Here is a 21397-nt window from a genome sequence, read left to right as displayed (position 1 = left end):
CCACACTTCAAGAGGGATGGAGAGGGTCCAGAAAAGGGCCACTCGTATGGTTAAGGGCTTGCAGGCCAAGCCCTACGAGGAGAAACTAGGGCACCTCTTCAGCCTCCGTAAGAGAAGGTTAAGAGGCAACCTTGCGGCTACCTATAAATTCATCATGGGGGCGCAGAAGGGAATTGGTGAGGCTCTACTCAGCAAGGCGCCCTGGGGGGGTCACAAGAAATAATGGCCATAACCTAGCAGAAAGCAGATTTAGACTGGACATTAGGAGGAACTTCTTCACCATTAGAGTGGCCAAGGTCTGGAATGGGCTTTGAAGGGAGGTGATGCTCTCCCCTACCCTGGGGGTCTTCAAGAGGAGGTTGGATGGGCATCTAGCTGGGGTCATCTGAACCCAGCACTCTTTCCTGCCTATGCAGGGGGTTGGACTCGATGATCTATTGAGGTCCCTTCCGACTCTAGCATCTATGAATCTAAATACTTTAATGGTGTACTGAAAACAAGACAACCAATGTATGGCTAGCTTGAATGAACAAGGACATTCCAGTTGCTTACTCGGCAACAAAAAAAATCTTAAAATAAGGGTAAGTTGTCTTAAGATTATAACACAAACATTTTTCAAAAAAGTTTAGGGCTGGAAGTGACCTATTAAAAAGAACTGTTTGGAAACTATAATATTCTAGCTATATGAGCAAAATAAGAGTATTATCTCAAAAAATGAATGTACTGTTAACTCAGCATCTGACTTTCCTTAACGTCACAAGCCTTTAAAAAAAACCCATTTCCTCTTTTCCCTTTCTGATGTATGGATTCTTTAAGAACAGTCCAAATATCACTACTGCAACAATACACTAGTGCCATAAGTAACATATTTGCCAGATCAGTTTGTCAAGACTAAAGCGTGATCAACAAGGGGACTGGGTCTCAAGTTTCTCCTACAACATAAATTCCTCTCAGGATCTACAAACTGAACACTGTGGAGTATGTCTAACCATCAAAGGAGTTAACTTCTGGCACAGCCTTCCAACAAGAGTAGTATTGGCAGAAAACCTACCAAGTTACAAGAGCTTGGTAAATCTGTAAAACATGACATGGTTGCCTGCAACAGCAATAGCAGGCAACCAGATTCAGCGATCCAGGTCCCTTCTAGTTCCGTGTTCCTATAAAAGTCATTCCATTGATCAATCTGGTTGTTAAACAGAATTGATGCTGGAAATCAGTTCTATTCCCATCCACTAACTGAATTATCAGAAGAACTGAGTTTTATGTGTGAGTGCATTTGTAGTCAAGTTGTAGAGTGTGGTCACCTAGATAGCAAAGGATCGGTTATCCTTTTTCAGGTAGCTTAAAAGGTATGTATGAGTGATTTTGTTTTTATTTATATTATTGAAAGAAGACTACAAAGATGTCAAAAGTACTGAATGGGATCAGACATGTTTTTAGTCCACAGATACATTGAATACTAACATGCATGTTAGACTGGGGCTACTAAAGAACAAAATGTGGACTTCCTTAATAGCAAAGCAATCTGTAATAACATTTACGCTCTTCTTACTAGTTCAGTCCTGTCATTGTGTGTACATGTGCCTACAACTATGCAGCAATTCTCTCTCAAACACTGCTCTTCTCTATAGTACAGTACTAAAAGATCTCACTTTCCACTCCAATAAGAATCACGAGGGTTCTCCACCTAGCACCTTACTAACTCCATGTTTATTGCAGGATTTTGTAGCTTTGATTTGACTTACATTCCCAGTTGCTTCAGAAAAAATATCCCAAACTTGGTCCTGCAGAGCACTGTTTTCAATTTTCAAACTGTTTTTTATCCAGTTCTGTACAAGATAAGAGCAGAAATAATAAACATAGCAGACATTCCATTTTATTTTTATGGTCATGTGACCTCTTACTGATGAAAATAAAGAATTCGACTCCAAATACTGCCAGCTATCTAATCCTGAGCAAAGGACCATGACCTTCTGCCTAGGAACTTCCAGGTTTAAGTCCCAAAATGAACACTAGCACACCCGTCAAAATCCCTAGCCTTGGCTGCAGTCAACACCCAATAATTCTGAGAAAGGTGGGGGAAAAAAGAAAAGAAAAAACACGAAACCTCCCCACAACCCCAACCCATAAGAGAAAGAGGGAGGAAAAAATTCCACCCTGGCCCCATGCAGCAGCCAGCAAAACCTGGAAGCATGAGAAGTACCTAGAGAAAAAGCAGAGCTACTTCCAGTTTCACAAAGATCCTTTGATACACTTGACAATGAGGGGCTGACAAAGCGTTTACATGACCTGGTGGACATTCATGGGACAGCTTTAAATTGGTCCCACTCTTTTCTAACAGAGAGGTTTCAAAGGGTGGTGATGGGTGAGTACTTATCATCCCCTTTTGACCTTATCTATGGAGACCCCCCAGGCTCCAGCTGTCACATTCTTGTTTTATAAGTTATTCTGTCCTCTTATTGTAAGCCACCCTGAACCTACGTTGGGAAGGGCAACATATAAATGAAACAAATAATAACATTTTCAAATATTTATTTCCGCTGTGATAACCCAAAATGGAGTTTTATCACAGTTCCAACAATCTCCTAAACTACACATCAGAAACACACCTTGCCTATTTGTCAGCATCATACACTGAGCTGTGGAAGAGAAAAGACAAAGGGCTCAGTCTTCCGAGTCCCGTCAGTATTTCTTTATGTATGCTCCAAAATACTTGGAAACTGGCAAAACAATCTATAAGCAGCTTAATAAAGGACCAAATGTGGAAGTATGTATTAGAGTCATAAGAAGCAATGAAGATCTAGAAGGAGAAAAATCTAACCTTAATGGCTGTGTTCACAGGTGATGTGGACATTTGGTTCCCTAGGAACAACTAGTAGCAGCGCACCTTGCATCACCACCAGTTGTCCCTGGGGAATGCCCGTGCCACACATGCTCTGATGTGTGGCAAGTTACCCCAGGTGGGGTAGGGGAGCCCAGCCCAGTGCTGACCCCAACAGCCTTACCTGGGGGCTTCTTGGGCCAGCAGCAGCAGTGATTCTGCTGTGTGGAGCCTGAACAGCATCTGAAGCATAGCTCCGGGCAGCCTGGTTCCACTTTTAAGTGGTGTGCACTGCCTGTGCGTGCACTGCTCCAGGGGTCAAAAAAACCCTCTGCACTGTTCTCCTGCAGCACAGAGAACAACTGAATGTGCGGTATGTGGCGCCACAGACGTTTCTGCAGTACACGGCCACACTCATCTAGACACGGCCTATTAGGACAGAAAAGAAATCACTGCAATATAGGTCTTGATAGGTTAAGCAATTTTCTCCAAGAAACTCCAGATCAACACAAATGAGAATGTAATCCAGGAGCCCTAATTCCAAATTCACTGCTTGAGCCACTGCTAATCTAGTTAAAAACATACCTGAAATTTGACCTTTTTTCTTGGAATATTGTCATAGGCACGCATTTGCTCAAAAATGTTTCGTACTTTGGGGTTAATGTTTGGCTTCTTCATTACTTCGTGAACCTTCTACAAAAAGAAAACCAAAATTACTAAGTTATATGAGTAGTTGAGTTGATTAGAAAATTCCTATTAAAAAAATCCACAGCACTTCTAAGCAACAGAAATCACCTAGCATACACTCTAGTATTTGTCATCTTTGGAATCACAGATTATACTTAGAAACTTCCATATGTAAAAGGTGGACAGGAAACATCAATTTGTTGGTTTTGATCTAAAAATTACGAAGAACCCAAAGTGATTTTAATGAGTCATCTACACCAGTTACAAGTAAACTGTAACACTACTGGTGAACTAACTTGATAGATGAAGTTCAGAAATAGCATGACCCAGGTAAAGTTAAGCTAGTATGTAGATATAACTGTATATTAAATGCATGCAATTTGTATAACCTGCCTAAACTTTCAGATAATACATTAGTTAGAGAAAAAATAGACCAACAATGATCTAACATCATTTTCAAACATTTAAAAGAAAAACAAATGACATCAAAGGAAAATTTGGTTAAACTAAGAGGAGGAGGTAAACTACAAACGGCACTTTTTCAGGTTCATATGTTTATTTTCAGGGCTGAAATGGAAGTGTCTCTAAAATCCTCTGAAGAGTTTCAAGAATCATTCTTAATAGTTTAGGTTGTAATTTTTTTTCCTTCACAGAAGGAATTAAGTTCAATTTCCTAAGAAACAAGAAGCATCCTGAGTAAGAGACGAATGTAATTCCCTTCAAGCACAGAGTATAGCACATTTGCAATATTCACAATGTTACTGTCAGCACAGCAACTGAAACAGAAAACTGGTGAAGCACATTTTTACAAAAATATTTGGCTCATCTCCTCTTCATAACAGATCATTTTTTCAGGACACAAATTTAAAGTGAAACATCTGTATGTTATCTCCCTCACATGAACCAGTATTTACATTTTTCAAATACAAGCTGCTTTGTATACTAAATTTGTGTTTTGTTTGCATTTATACCTAGCAGGATATACTGAATATATATGTATGAAAAACAAGTCTTACTTGAATCCACTCCTGCTGTTTTACATCGCCTTTGTTAGTTTTCGCCTCATACCCCTTGCCACCGTATTTCTGATCTTCACTTATGCACTTCATGTGTTCCTTATAATCATCACCCCTTTGATATTTAAAAAAAAGACCTTTAACATAAAACCTGTATATAATGTTCTGTGTCAATGAATCCAGTTTTTCAAACTCAACAGTATTTATAAAAACAGAGAAATAGAAGCCATGGAAAGCCGAACACTACAGTAAAAAAATTAAAACCTAAATACCGTTAATACAAGCATGTGTAACTCTGTAAATGGTCCCACTGATGCCAATGGAACTACTCACATAAGTACGGTTCTACATGCTTAAATACATGCCTATTTTTGCCATTCAGAGCACTCTCTTAGCTTCCAGGGAAGTTATCTGAAGAGAATACAAAGTCTCTAAACAATATAAAACAAAGCTTTCTATACTATTCGTAATTATATGCTGCATACAGTATATGTGGTATGCATATTTATTCTCAATAAAGCCTGTTAAAAAAGTGTTTGCATTTTTTATTCTTCTGCACATTTAAAAATTCTAAATATTTATAGAGTAGCATTCACAATAAAGGTATGTTCTCAAATTAGAATAATAGCTTAAGAATAATTATATATAAAAATTCTAAATTAGATTTTTTTAAAACAGGTTTGGTCTAGGTAGTTTCCTGATCAAGTTAAAAATACTTAAAAGGGGCCTTTGAAAATGTAAATATATTACCATTGGTGAACTTACTGATATGGACCTACCATTATTCCATTTCCTTGGTCCCATTGTTACTTTTATCTAGATTTTACTTTTAAAACTGGAAAGCAGACTGCAGTGGCATTTTTTCAGAGATCTGGATATTTACAAGAAGGGCTGTAACTTGGGAATTACAGGATTTTATAGCGATTCTCCAGGAACCACAGCATGCAACAGTATGCCCCAATAAAAAGATCTAAGTACTAAAACTAATAAAGGAAAAGGAAAATCTAAAAATTACAACTGTTTCTCACCATACAGAGATAAAAGTTTTAGCCATCACTAGGGTAAACAAAAGAAAAAGACAGTAACAAAGTGAGGAGAGGGCTCCCTTACCCAGAAGAAATGTCTGGGCACATCTACACATGACAGTAATGCGCCTGAATAAACTCTGGCACAGTTTGCACTGGAGTCAGCTGCTCCCAGGTACAAGTCTTCATGTGCACTGCAGCAATTAGAGTCAGGACAGTCTCAGACATATGTGAAGATTCTGAGCCCAGGGGCAGCTGACCTGGAACAGGAGGTCTGGGAGTCAGCCCCAGGCTCTGGAGGGGCTGGACACTGTAGCACCTGCATGCCCCAGCCAGCCCTAGCCACAGTCTACACGTTTGAATACACGCAAGAACTCCGCCATAGATAGTACAGTATAACCTAGGGGTGGGCAAAATGTGGCCTGGGGGCTGGATGTGGCCTGCCAGGCCGTTCTATCCGGCCCGTGGGACCCCTAAAAAAATTTAGAAAATTAATATTTATCTGCCCCTGGCTGCCTATCATGCGGCCCTCGATGGCTTGCCAAAACTCAGCGAGCAGCCCTCTGCCCAAAATAATTCCCCGCCCCTGGTATAACCTCATAAATCCAGCATGCTCAGGACTGAGCACCTGCCAGAAATTTGAAAATTCCATTTTTCTGAAACTGGAGTGGTGGTCGCTGCTTCGGTTTCAAAAAAATGGAATTTTCAAATTTCCAGCAGGTGTCATTGCATTGGGCAGTACTAGTCCACCACAGAATTAATTAGTTTACTGTACTCTAATACAGGCACAAGCGTAGACTACAATGCTTTACTCAGGAGCTAGTGTAGATGCGCCCACTGTCACTAATCCACTCCAGCTTGTAAGAGGTGCTATAGTCTCTTTCAAGTTCCCAGTTTTGGATCCTCTTGCCCGCAAGTCGGTATCAATGACTGCTTGTGTTGTAACTCTTATTCTGCCCAAGGTACAGCATACAATTAATGCTATATTTGCACCCAGGATGCTAAAGTAGAACAGTAAAGCTACCTAAAGCATCTCCTGCTGCTGCTACCAAGCAGGTATTGTCAAACAAATACTTCATTTACCTACCAGAAATCATTGCCACAATCCATACAAGAAAGGTATTGACACCTTCTGCAAATATTTACATGTTTTTCAACTTGTCCTTTCTTCACAGATTCTCCACATGCATTGCACGTGAAGACTACCATTTTGGATCCAAATAGTTTCTTCTCAAAAGCAGTTACAGCAAAATCTTCAAAACTCTAGAGAAAAAAAATGTATCATTTGAATTACGTAAGAAAAATATTTTAAAAACCCACACAAATTTATTGTATATTGATTAATCTATCATTTTCAAACCTATGAAACATTTATTATGAGCAAGCATTGCCAGTTGTTTGCTCCTCTACATAATTCTCATTTTTACTTCTACTTTATTTCTAAGTGGGTACAAGACACCTTAATGTACAGTGGACTGGTCTACTGTGCATTAGCACCTCATGGCAAAAACCATACTCGTGAGCAGCAGAACTCATCTACTGCGCATTAAGCATCATAAAAAAAATTCGCCTTTGCTACTGCGCATTAGTGCAGCTACTGTGCCTTTATCTAGTACTTCATATCAGAGGTATTAAACTTAACGTGCTGTAGCAAAGGCGAATGAACATGTAGACATGCCCCAGTGATGTGATGTGAACTAACTCTAAAGATGTGGCTTCAAATAGAAAACTGTAACAAGCGTATAACCCTGAAGTTACCAATGATTCAGTTTTTCCTTCTCTCCACGCATCAAGGTGCCTATATCTTTATAGTCTCCCTTTATAACATTTCTCAGATATGTCTTTCCTCTCCAAGGCTGAGTCTGCCTGTAACGTAGAGGAGAAGTTACCTAGGTTAGCTCACTGTCTACAAACTTGTATCTCCAACTCTCCCTCTCCAGTCTTCCTTTTCTGCCAGTATTCTCTCTTTCTGAACACATACCACTAGATCACTTTTTTGCATGAAAATCAAACTTCTTATTCAAATTTAAGACTCTGCTCTCTGCTTACTTGTCCACACGTTGTTCTCCACCTTCTCATTTTAATGTTTTCTTCCCTCTCACTCTTGCCCCTATGCCTTTTTCCCCATGCTCCCAACAGCTAGCACATCAGTTTTCCCAAAGGTCCCACATCCTCAGTCAAAATTCAGCTCCCTTCTCCAGGACCCCTTTCTTCCACGTTCCCTGCAGTTACTATTAGCTCTGCCTACTGCTGAACTAACTAGTCCCTCCTGACAGCAACCAAACTTGCACAATGCATTCTTTATCTGCGACTTGCTCCCATTCTCCTTTCCTTGCCTATACTAGCGTTTAACGTTTCTGTGGTTTCGACCCAGAATGGTTTTGGGGATAAAGAGCCACGTCTTTTAACGAGCTGCCCAGGGCTGTGGAAAATGCCATTTGTGCATCTGCTACATAAATGTGCATCAAGTCACAATTAGAGGTGCAGAGAGAAGTGACAATTTTCACCTGATCTGGCCACAGAAAGCAGTTCATAGCTGCGACCAACAACCAAACACGTGTATGGCTGCAAGACTGTGTGAAAATCTGACCCCTCGTTGCATGAGGTATTAATTAAAAGATATTGCAAAACGCAGTGACTTTTGTAACTTGCATCTACACAGCTTCCAGCATATCCCTGTTTTCAGAATGGGAAGAGGGGAAAGGGAACTGAGAGTTTGGTCTCGAAGGTTTTAACCCTCCTCTGGAGGCTGGGAGGGGGGTGTATTGCAGCCCCCTGAAGTGGAGAGGGGCTGCAATTCACCACCCCACCTTTCAGCACCAGCTGGGGGCACTCACTCCTCTGCTTTCCCCCCGACCCTCCCGGTCTGAAAACAGCAAGCACTGGCAGAGAGCAGGTCATTGCTATGGGAACCCATCTGCAGGCTCCCAGCCCCCAGCCAAATGCTCCTTCCTCCTGAAACCAACAGCGAACTTCTGTTTGGTTGGGGGTAACGCTGTAACTCAGGACGTTTTGCAGAAATCCTTCTGAGTTACAGCTGGGAGCTGCACGTCTGTTTGCACCCTACAAAGACGACTGAGGTCAGACCTGGTCGGCAGCCGGAACAACCCAGCAGGGGCCTGTCTCTACTGCTCCCCTCCAAGGCACGAGTCTGATCCGCCTCAAAACCCTGCCCTTCACTCCCACGTGCTGGGATGGGCCAGGGGCCACCTCCGGCGCGGGCCCATGCCAGGAGCGGCCGGGCAGGCACAGGCAGGGCAAAAGCCCGGCGAGGGGGAGGCTGGGCCGGCGGAGCACGCGGCTCTCGGCGTACCTGCCCCCGGGTCCTGCGGCGCGAGCGGCCAATCGCGCACTCAGCGGCGCCGAGCACACGTGCGCAGCTCCAACTCCTGCTCTCACATCCCGAGGCACGCCAGCGACTCCCCGCCGGGCGGAAGCGGAAGTGGAAGCGCCGGGGCCGGAAGTGCGCGGAGGGGCCGAGCCCGAGCCCGAGGCAGGGATGGGGCAGAGCAGTGGCCGGAGCTGGTGAGACGGGAGCGGGGGAGGAGCCCCGGTGGGGGAGGTCCTGGGACCGCGGACCCCCCGTGCCCAGGGCTGGGGCTGCCCCGGGCGCGGCCGCTCGTTCCCTCGGTCTGGGCTGGCTGCCCCCGCCCCGCGGCTCCGTCTCCCAGCTCTTCCCTGAGGAGCTGTAAACTGGCTCCTTAGTAGCGTTGGGCGAAGGCCAGCCCGCCCCGGCTGTAACCGCCGTGAGAGCGCAGCGGCTGATAGCTTGGGACAAATCTAGTGGAAACAGAGTGTCTTGTTCCCCCAGGGCGAGAGGGGCAGGGCCGGGAGGGCTCGTGTCACAGCGTCGGGCCTCTCGGACACGTGGCACACAAGGGACCTGTGCTCCCCGGGAAATGGCAGCGAGTGCGATGTGGACAGATGTGCTTAGAAGTCACCTGAGTTTGGTTAATGTAGGGTAGCCCTGGGGACAGTTTCTAGTCGTTGGGGATAACGGCTTTGCTGGCATGTTGGTAGTTTGTAAGCCTCCCATTTTCTTTCCCAGTGGGAAGACCTTGGCTTTACCCCCCACTTTATGGAAACGGGAGACTCCTTCCTGGCTTGCTCCTGTGGCCATATGATAAAATTCGGGGGCATCCGAACCCCAAGTCTCTGGGCTTGGGCCTGGATGTAGGATGTCCATCAAATCTTTTGGAAACATCTGAGGCCCCAGGTGGAGGTGGAGGGTGTTTTTGCCAGCAGTAGGGCCACATATGGTTCTTGAACGCCTCACGAATTTGGAATTGATTTGGCTTGGAATATGAAAGCTTTTCCTAAGAAAAAGAAAGAAAGAAAAGCTCTTCTTGTGTTAAGTTAAGGCACCAAGATGTTCTTTTTCAAAACGTGCCTCACTAAGATTCATGGTATGTCTTTCTGATAAAATCTAATTTGTATGCCTGTTCAAATCATGTGTGGTTACAATCCCATCTGCTTTGTAGCATACCTTGGGCAGATGCTTACTGTGTTAGGAAGTACTGATTTTTAATAAACATGTTGATGTCTGTGCTACGCTCTTAGTGACTAAAAGTTCTCCTTAAGTGGCCTACATGTTATGCTAAATTATGAGGAGCTCTGTTGCACTGGGGAGAGAAAAACTAACCATTGCATTGCCTTATGTCTTTTAACCTATTTTTAAACTTGGTTTGCAGGAAGATGTAAGATGCATTTCTCTTAAGTATTTTTTGTCTTGTTTTGTTGTAGGTAATTAAATGGTGCTCTAGCATGGATGCTGTTGCTAGCCATAGTTGTCATCTTCTCCAGCAGCTACATGAACAGCGTATTCAAGGGCTTCTGTGTGACTGCATGTTGGTGGTAAAAGGAGTCTGCTTCAAAGCACATAAAAATGTATTAGCTGCTTTCAGTCAGTATTTCAGGTACTCCAACCTTTACTGAAGCAATAAACAGGGTACCATAAGTTGATGTTTGAGGAAAGAATTTTTATGCTGGCTACTAAATAGCAATGTTGATACCTTATCACGGTTTTAAGGGAAAAACTAGGAGGTCTTTGCTTGCTTGCTTGCACCTAATCTGCATTTTGTTTGCTTTAATTAAAATGTATAAACAGTCCATTTTATTTTGTAGCTGATCATAATTAGGGGCTACCATGTTTTTTCATGTCCAGTGCATCCTGGCATATAATACAAACCTGGTTTTTTGAAGGGCAAAATGAAGAGAGAGAGAACTTTCCTTATAGTAGGTAACTGAATAGCAGTAGTTAGGGAGCTGAGGTTGTTCATTGTTCTGCTCCTTGTGCATTACAAATTTTACTCTGTTTCACTTGGTAAGGGGCAAAAACTGCTCTTACTATAGTTCCCTTATGTAGGGCACACTCCAGCTTCTAGGAAGCGTTTTTGGGGGGAAAATGTGTGCTGTGTGCAAGAAATAATGGTAAAGTCTTTGAGTTGCAATCATGATTTTGGTACTTACAGTGATTAGCATAATGGGGCTTTAGTCTCTGGATTTGGTCTGTTGCCAGTAGTGTACTGCAAGATGATGATAATGGTAAGACTTCTTTCTAAAGGTCTGTGTGGGACACAGTGGGTTGACCAGGCCAGATATGGCATTTAGTGGCTGAGGCGTCCTAAGATTATCCAGTTTTGCTGTTTGTTAGTGTTAGAAAGAAAATTGATCTGGAAGCCACTTTTCTTTTAAGTTTTTCAGAATCTGTAGCCTAGATTTATATACTGAAATTTCTTAATCTGCTGGTTAATTGATGCTTCCAGAATTTTTAAGTGAAATTAGCTCATGCAGCAAGCTACATTTCAAGAGAAGTGTCTAGAGGTACACTGATGCATCAATCTGATATGGGACTGGCACCAATATAAAGAAAATTTACCATATCGGAAATCGGTCTGATGTGGCTGATAAATGCTCGTGTATGTGTGCAGCCGCAATGCAGCATGTAGGCAGCAACGAATATGGCCCAGCAGCTTGGAGAGCTGCATGCAGCTGATAAATTTGATGTGGTAGAAGAGGACGGGGGAGGGAAAAGGTGCGGGGGGGCAGATCAAGGCTCCCATGGTGAGGGAGCAGTGGGGCTGGAGCAAGTGCTGCCCAGCCAGGGTGGGCATGAGATAGAGCCATGGCTTATCCCAGGGGGGAGGGAAAGTGGCTCCCGCTGCTGCGTATCACTCATCTGGGAGCTGCCGGTCCAGTGCTAGTCCAGCATTTCCCACCACTTGTCCAGGAGGGCAGGGGTGGGGGAGTCATGTGCCTCCAGATCTGCACGGGGCAGGATGGAGCAGGCTGGGGCTAGGGTTGCTTGGGGCTATTCCTAGCCTGTCCTGTGCAGATGCGAGGGCATGCCCCCAGCCCCCCATGGCTTCCCAGATGAGTGGTGGGAACTGCTGGATGAATGGGCGAGTGCCAGACCAGTGGCACACAGTGGTGGGAAGCCTCCCCCCATTGTGGCCCCTGGATCAGTTGTGGTTCCATTCACCCCAGCTGGGCAGTGCTTGCCCCAGCTCCAGCCCTACTCCTTCCTCACTGTGGGGCCCTTGATCTGCCCCCCTCACAACCCTTTCCTCTCTCTTTCTACCACACCAGAATTACCAGCTGCATGCAGCTCTTCAAGCTGTTGGGCTGGTATTGAAAATTGGATCGGTATCATCTGATATGCCTCCTTAAAAATTGGCTATTGGTATTGGCCCTAAAAATCTCGTATCGGTGTACTGCTGAAAGTTTCCTTACCTGCCATAATGCTTGGGCTCTGTGTTTGTTCTTCTACTCTTCTTGCATCATCTCCAAAATGAATATGGCAAATTTACATAAAATAAAAACTGGGAGAAGATAGGTTTAATAAGTAAATAAAGGAAAAGAAAGCTGAGGTCCAAATATTTTCTGCTGTTAGATAAATGCTGTTATAAACTCTGAGATTTTCAAAATAGTTGAGAGGAGTTAGGCATCCATCCCATTTTGAAATGCAATGGGACTTAGATATCTTTTTCCTTTAGCAGATTTTCAAAACACTAGCCCAAATAAATGAAAAATATTTGCAATAAACTTAGGCAGTGTGGACCTAACAGGATTTAGGCACCACGGTACCTAACTTTATGGGTGCCTGGTCCCCAGACTATTCTAGAACTCTTAGTTAGGTGCCTGGTTTCTATACAGTGCACAAGGAGAGTTAATGCCTTTGCAGTCATCCAAAGAAACCCTGCAGTATCTGGGAGTTAGCTAGAGCTAGCGAATAGAAGATGTTTTGAATGGGGGCATTATGAAGCCCTGCCCCTCTCCAGAGCCTAAGCACTTGTGAAGCGCTCCCGGTAGGTGCCTCCATCTGTTTGTAATTCAGAGTCTAGAACATTCTTCTGAGGGTAAACACAAATGTTTTTTCAAGGAACTGAAAAATATTCACTGTTTTGTTTTTAAAATGCAGTTGCTAGAGACATGGAAACTCTACAATGGTATCACTTAATGATTCAAACTCTTTCCAAGGAAGTGGAAAACTTAGGTTCAATACCTTCTTCAACTTAAGAGGGCTCAAATCCACATCTCCCATCTCCAGGAGACTGGCCTGACCTATGCTTTAAATCCAGTACTCCTACCTCCTATGACAGTGTCCTAACCATCAGGCTAATGGAGAGAGGGGCATGGATTTAAACTACCTCATAACTGAAGGAGCTGAAGTCTGTTCTCTGCTTCCTACGTGAGTATTGTAACTACTAGGCCAGGGGTGTCAAATTCATGAGGCCCTGTTGGCACACAGGGCTGGTCTGACATGTGCCACATGTGGCATACAAGTCCAGTTTAAGACCCATAGGTAACACTGCGGGCCAAACGACAGGGTTCTGTGCCCTGGATTCAGCCAGTGGGCTGTATCTTTGACACCCCTGTACTAGGCTACTTCACAAAGCAGGAAGTATCAACTTCTTTTTCTCCTTTGGCTGTGTTTATAAGAAAGTGGTTACAACTGCATTTGATAAGGGGCCATATTTTGCTGGTAGGTGTTCTTGGAGCATGCCAAACTAAACTGGATTCAGACAGTGGGAAGCCTAGTTCCTGGATCCCCATAGAGTATAGATGGGAGGCTGCTCAGACTGGGGCTATTTTGTACAGCCACAGAAGCAGAATGTTTGTTGTCACTGGAGAGGTGTCCAGTGAGATTAGGAGCAGATAAGTGGGGATTTCTGGATCATAGTGCTTGGCTTAAACAGAACTGAGGCTCCTAAATTCTTTATGGGATCTAGTCTTATGCAATAAAATGATGCACAGCCTACAGATGTGGCCACAACTTGAAAAAAAAAATGTCAGGTAGACAAGGGAATGACCGAAGCAGGGTAAGTTTCAGTAAGGTTCATTGGGAATGTGTGATGGAGAGGCTCAGTCAGTTCCTTTGAAGGGTAACGTGCTAGCATTCTTAACAAAGTGGGCTCTGTTTATCACTCTTTTGTAGTAGTGTTATAGATCTATAACCTCCTTTATTCACTGTCCCGGATTCGATTTGGCTGTATCTGAAGATTTGGCTATAGACACAGCATTAAATGTTTTTCTACATACCTCGAGGTACCAGACATGGCTTGTCAACGCTGCAGTGGTGGGGCAGATGGAGCATCCCACAGGAGTGCAGGGGGGCTCCCTGCATGCTCGGTGGTGAACCCGGAAGTGGACTGGAAGTACTTCCAGTCCACTTCTGGGTCCATGGGGGGCTCCCCCAGTACTCCCTGGCTTATCTATTGGCCATGGTGGGACCCCAGGTGCCCCCCCCAGACCCAGGGGGCGCCAGTTGCTGAGCTGGAGGGGCACCAGAGGGGGCCCCCCTGTGCACTCCCTGGTGGAGCTGGAAGTGGACCAGAAGTGCTTCTGGTCTACTTCTGGGTCTGCTGCTGAGTGCGCTGGGGAGCCTCCTGCACTCCTGTTGGACACTCCATCCGCCCCAGCGTTGCAGTATTTATGAGCCACCTGGTACCTCGAGGTACATAGACAAAACATGTAAAGCCGTGTCTATGTCTGAATTTTTCTGAATCTCCAAGTCGATTCAAAAGGTTCTGATTTGATTCAGAGAGATTAAAGGGTCTCCTGATTTGATTCGGATTTGGAGATTCAGCCACTGAATCGGGCCGAATCTCAGCCAAATTGAATCGGGGACCGAAGCTTCACACAGCCCTAGAGTCTACCCAGCACCAGGGATAATCCGTCAACAGAGTAATCAGGCCAATGTTCTAAGCATGAGAGAGAGGTAATTATAAGGCTGGGTGGGATATTCAGAAGTAACAAGTTAACATCTTCCACAGCAGTTGTGTTAAAACTTCCATTTACTTTAAAGAGAGTAGAGTTCTGAAAACTACTCCACATCTGCTTAATCCTCCTTTATACTACTATAGTGCTGGGTGACTTGGTTCTGTACTGCATGTTGAATTATCAGTTCATATTGGTTTGGGATATTAGCTGATGTGTTCAATTTTTTAAATAAAAGCTTTTGTAATCTAGAAGTTTGTGTGTCTGTACATTATAAAGAATTATGCATTGCTTTGTTAGGACCCTTTTTCAGAATTCTTCAGGCCAGAAGAATGATGTCTTTCACTTGGATATTAAAAATGTAGGTGGCATAGGCCAGATTTTGGACTTCATGTACACTTCTCACCTTGATCTTAGCCAGGACAATGTACAAGCTATGCTGGATATTGCACAATGTCTTCAGGTACAAAATGTGCTGAACATTTGCCACACTTTTTTAAAATCCTCAACAGCTGTAGAACAGCAAGCCAACATGCCTTGTAATAATGTATTTGCTTTGCAAAGTACTTTGGCTACAGATACTAACTGTATGAATGATACTTACGGAGCTACCTTATTGCATGAATGCTCCTCGGATGCACAAACTAGCAAAGTCTTAGATGACCATCCTTCCCGTGGATCACAATCTCTTAATCTTCATACACCCTCAGGTGATGTACAAAAACAGCCGCAGGACTCATTAGATGGTAATTGCACAGAGCTTCCATTTAAACAGCCAAATTACTACTATAAACTGCGGAACTTTTATAGCAAACAGTTCTACAAACAGAATGCTTGCTCTAACCATGAGAGAATAACGGAATCATCTTTTGCTTTCAATGCATCTACAGAAATTAATGCAGCTACAGAAATAAATGCAGTGGAGAGCAATTCTTGTACTGTTAGTCACTCTGAATGCATTCTGGAGTCTTCTGATCACTTACCATCAAACTTTCTGATCCAGTCCTTGAATGAATCTGTTTCAGATCCGGGTTCAGAAAGCACATCCTTGCAGCCTACTAAACAGATGCGTCTGAAGAAGGCAATTCATCTTAAAAAACTAAACTTCTTAAGATCACAAAAATCTGCAGAACAATCATCTGAGCCTAAAAGTGATGAAAGTGGTAAACCAAAGGCAATTGAATCTGAAAATGAAAATGCCATGGGGATGGCAAATATCAGTGCTGTGGCAGAAAAAGAAACTGAAGATCTAGTTAATTCAGAGAGTTTTGAACAACCTGTTGAAATGGAAAGAGCTCAGGGTCCTTCAGAACAAGAAGAACAGTCACAGATTCTTCAGTCGCAAAGGCAGTATTCTTGTGAATTATGTGGAAAGGCTTTCAAACATCCAAGCAATTTGGAGCTCCATAAAAGGTCTCATACAGGTACAGTTGTTTTAATGTCTGTAAACCAAATATTTATAGATTAAAGAAAAAAGGAAAGTGACATCCAGACTACCTCTTAGTTTGAAAGATTCTTGCTTCATAGGAATTCACTTAAAAAAAAAAAATATTTTTCTATGCCTAGCCATGGAAGGATAAGGGCAGCAGTAAGAATATAATCAGTTAAATTGAACCTAGAATTTTTTTCTGTACTGGAGTGTTTTCGCTTGTTTTGGTTTCTAAAGGTTTCCTACAAAAGCGCATTGTCTAATATTTTCATGAAACTTTGTAACTTCGCCTTGTGTTTTAAAGGAGAAACTTTTCACACAGCCAGGGGCATGCAAGGACTAAGTATACAATCAGAAAAGGCATGGATGGATAGAAGTAAAGGCATTAATGTGGAGATGGATGAGGAAACATTTGTGACTAAATTGCAGGAGATGTTTCTCTTTCTATAGTATTTCACACAGGCTTAAGGACATGACATGGGATTGGAACTGTATTGTTCTAACTGCAAAGTGTATGTTGTAATTAACTTATAGTCTCTCTCTAGAGGGCTAGTGCAGAATCTGACTCGCATGGTCAAACACATTTTGTAAAGAAAAAAGTTTTGAATAATTTAACTTGTAATTTAAAAAAAATCATTTAGGTAGTCTGGTTTTTAAGTCTTGCACGCATTGGTTTCTAAAAACAGTGCTATTTGCTTTTTTTGCTTTTTTTTTGTAAAGTAGAAAAATAAATCCAACCGAATTAGTTCATTGTTGTTATGAATAGTCATTGTAACCAGTACACAAAACTGTAGGGCTACAATAAAATTGCTTAAGAACTTTTTCATTGGGCTTCTGGCTCTCTCGCTTTCCCTTTCCCTTTCGTGTTGGATTCTAATGGCAAATAACAATTTTCATATACGCAGGTGTTGATTTTGAAAGGTAATACTAATTGATGAGAAAATAGGCATTTTTGCACATTCAAAATGAATGTGGGTATTGTATTAGGTGGCGTTCATTTCTTTAATATGCTATTTTTTCACTAAGATGATTAGTGAGCAACCCTTCCAGGCCCTGAAACTCTTTTTGTTTTGTTTCATTCCTGCCCCACCCCATATCAACCCCTGAAAGTCCTCACCTTTTCTATGATTACTGTTGAGTAGTCATATATATTGTTGCCACTTTTTTACAGTGATGTCATATGAATATGGGGGTCGGACTCGATGATCTATTGAGGTCCCTTCCGACCCTAGCATCTATGAATCTATGAATACAATATTTGCCTTTTATAGCTGTTTACAGTGTAATAGACAATTTAATTAATAAGATTATTGTTACTGCTATACTCCATGGAATATACTGCTATAAGGCTGTAGTTGTGCAAAATGCATAGTACAAGAAACAAAATATACCCCTGATTTGGGTATCTTGCAGTTTAATTTTACAATATAATTTCATACATAATGCAACCAGGGAAAACCAAATGATATACACTAGTATAAGGGCTGCAATTACTTTTCATGGTTGCTTAAGTTTATGATGGCTTTCATATTCTAGTCTTATTTGAAATACATATATTTATGCACAGTCCCATTTTGATCAATAGCCCAGTTTACTTCTCCAGTTGAACACACATTAATTTTGACTGTGTAGAACATTAGTGAGACTGACTGATCCCATTAGTTTTCTTTTTTTGGGGTGCTGTCCTGTATCCTGCTAATTTACTAGGTTGAGTTTCGGTCAAGGAATGGAAGCTCCAGTTCTTTTCATAAGTCCAACTCCTCCAATTCTTGTTTTGCAAACTAATAATACATAGAAGCATTGTGCTCTCACATAACATTATTCTACCAAAGAGTGAAACTCAGATGTTGCTCTGTTTTCGTGGTTGATTTAGATTCCTATTGTAGGCTCCTGTGGCACCACAGGTGCAGTAGGACAGTGGGAAGTACATTATGGCATTCCTGTGCTTCTGTGTCCAATTTAAGTTAGTGGTGTGACAGTTTTGAGGTAGAAAATAGTACTACGATACCGTGCCAATTGGTGTAGGCACAAGGCACAAATTTGGGGGTAGCTAAAGCAAGAGGGTGTGTTTTTAAACAGGCAAAGGAAGAGAGTGTTTACCAGCATAAAAGTGAAAGTTTGATAACTGTTTTCTAAAAAGATTACTTAACAAATAGGAACCGAGAGAACCAATTTTTGTGTATGGGCAGCATGCACATGTACCTGCCTGCCCTCTGGCGTGACTATGCATATTGATCATACCTTATTGCTGAAGCTGTGGAGCATCCTGCTCACAACTTGGGATCAACCAGGGTTAAATCAGTCCCTGGAGAGTTTCTCCTGGAATAATAGCAAGTTTCTATTCTGTGGCTTCTCTTGGAAGAGAACACGGTCCCTCAGCATTCCCGCCCCCCCTCCCCCCCAAGCACTCAGAGGCAGTGTGTTGCTTCTTGGACTCTGCTGCTCCAGTAAGCAGAACACACCCCTTCATAGTCCCCACGTTGTGCTGCAGGGAAACAGGCTGACCATGGGCAGTCTGGATCAGCCAGTCAAGACTGCCCTGTGCACTGCTGCCATTTGTCACCAGGCAGACCAAAGGAGTCTACAGAGTGCACTGAGATGTGTGCACAGGACCAGCCTCCCACCCCTTGAGCCCTCGGCTGCACAGATTCAGCCCTACAAGCTCTCTGTTTTTCAGGGCCTCCACATTTACATGTCTGTACACACAGCTCTGGGTCAGTTCCTCTACCAGGAAAAAAAACTAGAGGATTCTTTCAGATTATTTGAATATGTGTATGCACCCTGAGACTAAAAGAACCTCCACCTTGAATATCTTGCTTTTTACCAAGCAAGGTCAACTTTAACAGTTAAACAAAAGTGTTTGGGCTGACTCTGGTTGTTGAGAAGGCACATAAAAAACACCTATCGTCCTAGGCAGTCATAGTACAGAGAGATTGACCGATTGCATGCATGAACAAATAGCCATTTCAGCGCATGAAGTCCAGTTCTAGTATGTTCAGCATGCCTTTTATCACTAAATAAACTGAATTTATTAGCTAACAATTCCAGTTGATCATCAAGGATATCCCCCAAGAGACTTTAATAATCTTAAGATTGAGAATTGTGGTAAGGCCTATTTCTTTATAAAGGTCTCTTAACTAAGAGCAAATTTAACCTACAGATGTACAATCTCATCGTTTTTATTTGAGCACCTTTTTCACAGGTACTTACACTTTTTTCCTGGGACAATACTCATGTACATCTGTAAACTAATTGTGACTCATTCAAGCTAACTGCTATTCATGCCAGGGACAAGCAATGCAGCTTGGAAGGGCTACATGTGTACGCTGCTGCTTTTTTTCCCCCTCAGGTTTTGACTCAGATCAGTTGGGACCGCCTCAAATGACACATCTGTATATAGCTATATATTAGCGTGGCACACAGCATACATCACTCAGCTCTTGTCTATTTTCCATCATAATCGTATAATGTTGTCTCCACTTTTCTCTTACTAGGACATGGGGAGTTAGCTGAAAGTCAGTTTAGAAAAGACTGAGAGGATGATGTTAAGTAAATAATTGCAAGGCAGAAATTCTCTGCTAGATCTGGTAATACCTTCATTCTATAGAGAGCATAGATGAGCTAAAATTTGTAATCTTACCTGTCTCATGAATTGTGGGTGTCTATGGCATTTTTACTCTTACTGCTCTTGGTTAAGAACCACCATTGACACCCGCGATTCATGAGACAGGTAAGATTGCAAATGATCACCTAAAACAATAGTCCTGAGAAATGAGGATCCTGTTCCCTGTCCCCAAATGCACACAATTTTAATTTCAGCTTATTTCATTTTAGCAGAAATTGCAGTTAATTATCTTCATCTTTCCTCATTGCACCTCCTCCCTGTGCTTTTCTGGCTCGTAAATCTGCTCCAGGTTGACAAAACCTCCAGCTCCCTACTCTTGGTCATCTTAATATAGTTGTGCTGTCAGGTAATTGCCAGGAAAACAAAGGCTTCTTGGATTCTGTTATCTGTTTTCATACTTACTTTACTAAAGAAAAAGAAAAGCTTATTTTTTTGTTAAAGTTCACTAAAACTGCTAGAAAATTTTAATCTTCCATACTGAGAACAGCAGGATTTTGACTAAATTTGCCAGAATACATGGGGGCTTGCTGTCTGTATCCCCTGCTGGCTTTTGTTCTGATTTTAGGGTATGAAAACAGTCTGAGAGAATTGCAATTACACGGGCTTTGGGGCCATGGATTAAAGAATTTTCAGCTGTATTTGGGGGTGCGGGAGAGAACAAAAACATTATAGATTCACCTAACAGAGTGCTGTTAACAGTTGAACAACTGTATTCATCTTTTTCCTATTTAATAAGTGTAAAGTTGAGATGACTAGGTAAAGGAAAATTACTAGGCTTCACAAATACGTGTAACTTAATTTCTTTTCAGAAATGAGTAGAATCAGAAATGAATTTGTAATCATTGTCTTCAGTCTATAGTCCAGGCACTAGCTAGGATAAACTCGAGTACACATGTGTGGGACTGCTCATGTGCTTACCTTAATTTTTGTCTTGGAAATGTGTGGTAATCCTGTCTAGTATTTAAAATCCCTACCTTCTCCCAACTCTCACCCTTATTCTGCAGGGAAGAAAGTGGTAAGAAAGTCATAAAACATGGCTCTTTCTATATCCACTTCTTGTTAATTACTTCTGTGGAATATAAATTCTTTTTCAAAGCAATTTTCCTTTAAGAGGTAAATTACAGCAACATTATCTCTTTAGTTTTCCCTTAAAATACATGGGTAAATGTCCTTTTGGGACTGCCTTTGCCTTCAAGTGATATCTTTTGAAGGGAAGCATACCAATTTTAAACATTTGTATTCTTTTGCAACTATTAGAAGTGCTTTGTTCTGTCTCTTCTCCTTTTAGGTGAGAAACCTTTTGAATGTAACATTTGTGGGAAACACTTCTCACAGGTGGGAATATTTTATTTTATGATATCTACACTTTCTTGAAAACTAATTGCATCTGTCTTTTGATTCTAAAAACAAATCTTGAACTATTTTCAGTTTAAAAAAATACAAACCTTGAGGTGTCACTGCTCAAGGTTATGGTCCTCACTTGTGGAGTTGAAAATTTTCCAATCACAATCTTTTTGAAAATACAAACTTCAGTTTTTAAGATTTCCTTGAAATGTTTTGTGCCTCTTTTCTTTT

At 42.2% G+C, this 21397-nt stretch overlaps 2 protein-coding genes across 4 annotated transcripts in view; one reads left to right on the top strand and one right to left on the bottom strand.

The window, feature by feature from the left end:
* Positions 1 to 8953, bottom strand: part of LYAR (Ly1 antibody reactive) — a 13087-nt gene extending 4134 nt beyond the window's left edge. For both annotated transcript variants that reach the window (XM_019553153.1, XM_019553154.1), the window contains exons 1-5: positions 8863 to 8953; positions 6637 to 6812; positions 4525 to 4639; positions 3407 to 3514; positions 1746 to 1829 (exon numbers count right to left, since the gene is read on the bottom strand). In XM_019553153.1, the coding sequence (XP_019408698.1) occupies positions 1746 to 1829; positions 3407 to 3514; positions 4525 to 4639; positions 6637 to 6758 (429 nt within the window). In that variant the 5' untranslated portion in view covers positions 6759 to 6812; positions 8863 to 8953. The remainder of the gene's footprint in view (positions 1 to 1745; positions 1830 to 3406; positions 3515 to 4524; positions 4640 to 6636; positions 6813 to 8862) is intronic.
* A 59-nt stretch (positions 8954 to 9012) lies between these two features.
* The window catches only part of ZBTB49 (zinc finger and BTB domain containing 49), a 24828-nt gene continuing 12443 nt past the window's right edge, over positions 9013 to 21397 (top strand). Inside the window, exons 1-4 of one of the 2 annotated variants that reach the window (XM_019553152.1) lie at positions 9013 to 9074; positions 10293 to 10465; positions 15069 to 16192; positions 21111 to 21157. In XM_019553152.1, coding sequence (XP_019408697.1) covers positions 10314 to 10465; positions 15069 to 16192; positions 21111 to 21157 — 1323 coding nt within the window. In that variant the 5' untranslated portion in view covers positions 9013 to 9074; positions 10293 to 10313. Of the gene's footprint in view, positions 9075 to 9849; positions 9956 to 10292; positions 10466 to 15068; positions 16193 to 21110; positions 21158 to 21397 lie in introns of those variants that run through there. The other variant, XM_019553151.1, reaches the window with a different exon arrangement.

This window comes from Crocodylus porosus, unplaced genomic scaffold (assembly GCF_001723895.1).
Source record: "Crocodylus porosus isolate Cpor-Errol unplaced genomic scaffold, CroPor_comp1, whole genome shotgun sequence".
Classification (NCBI taxonomy): domain Eukaryota; kingdom Metazoa; phylum Chordata; order Crocodylia; family Crocodylidae; genus Crocodylus; species Crocodylus porosus.
This window is presented reverse-complemented; position numbering and strand designations above follow the sequence as displayed.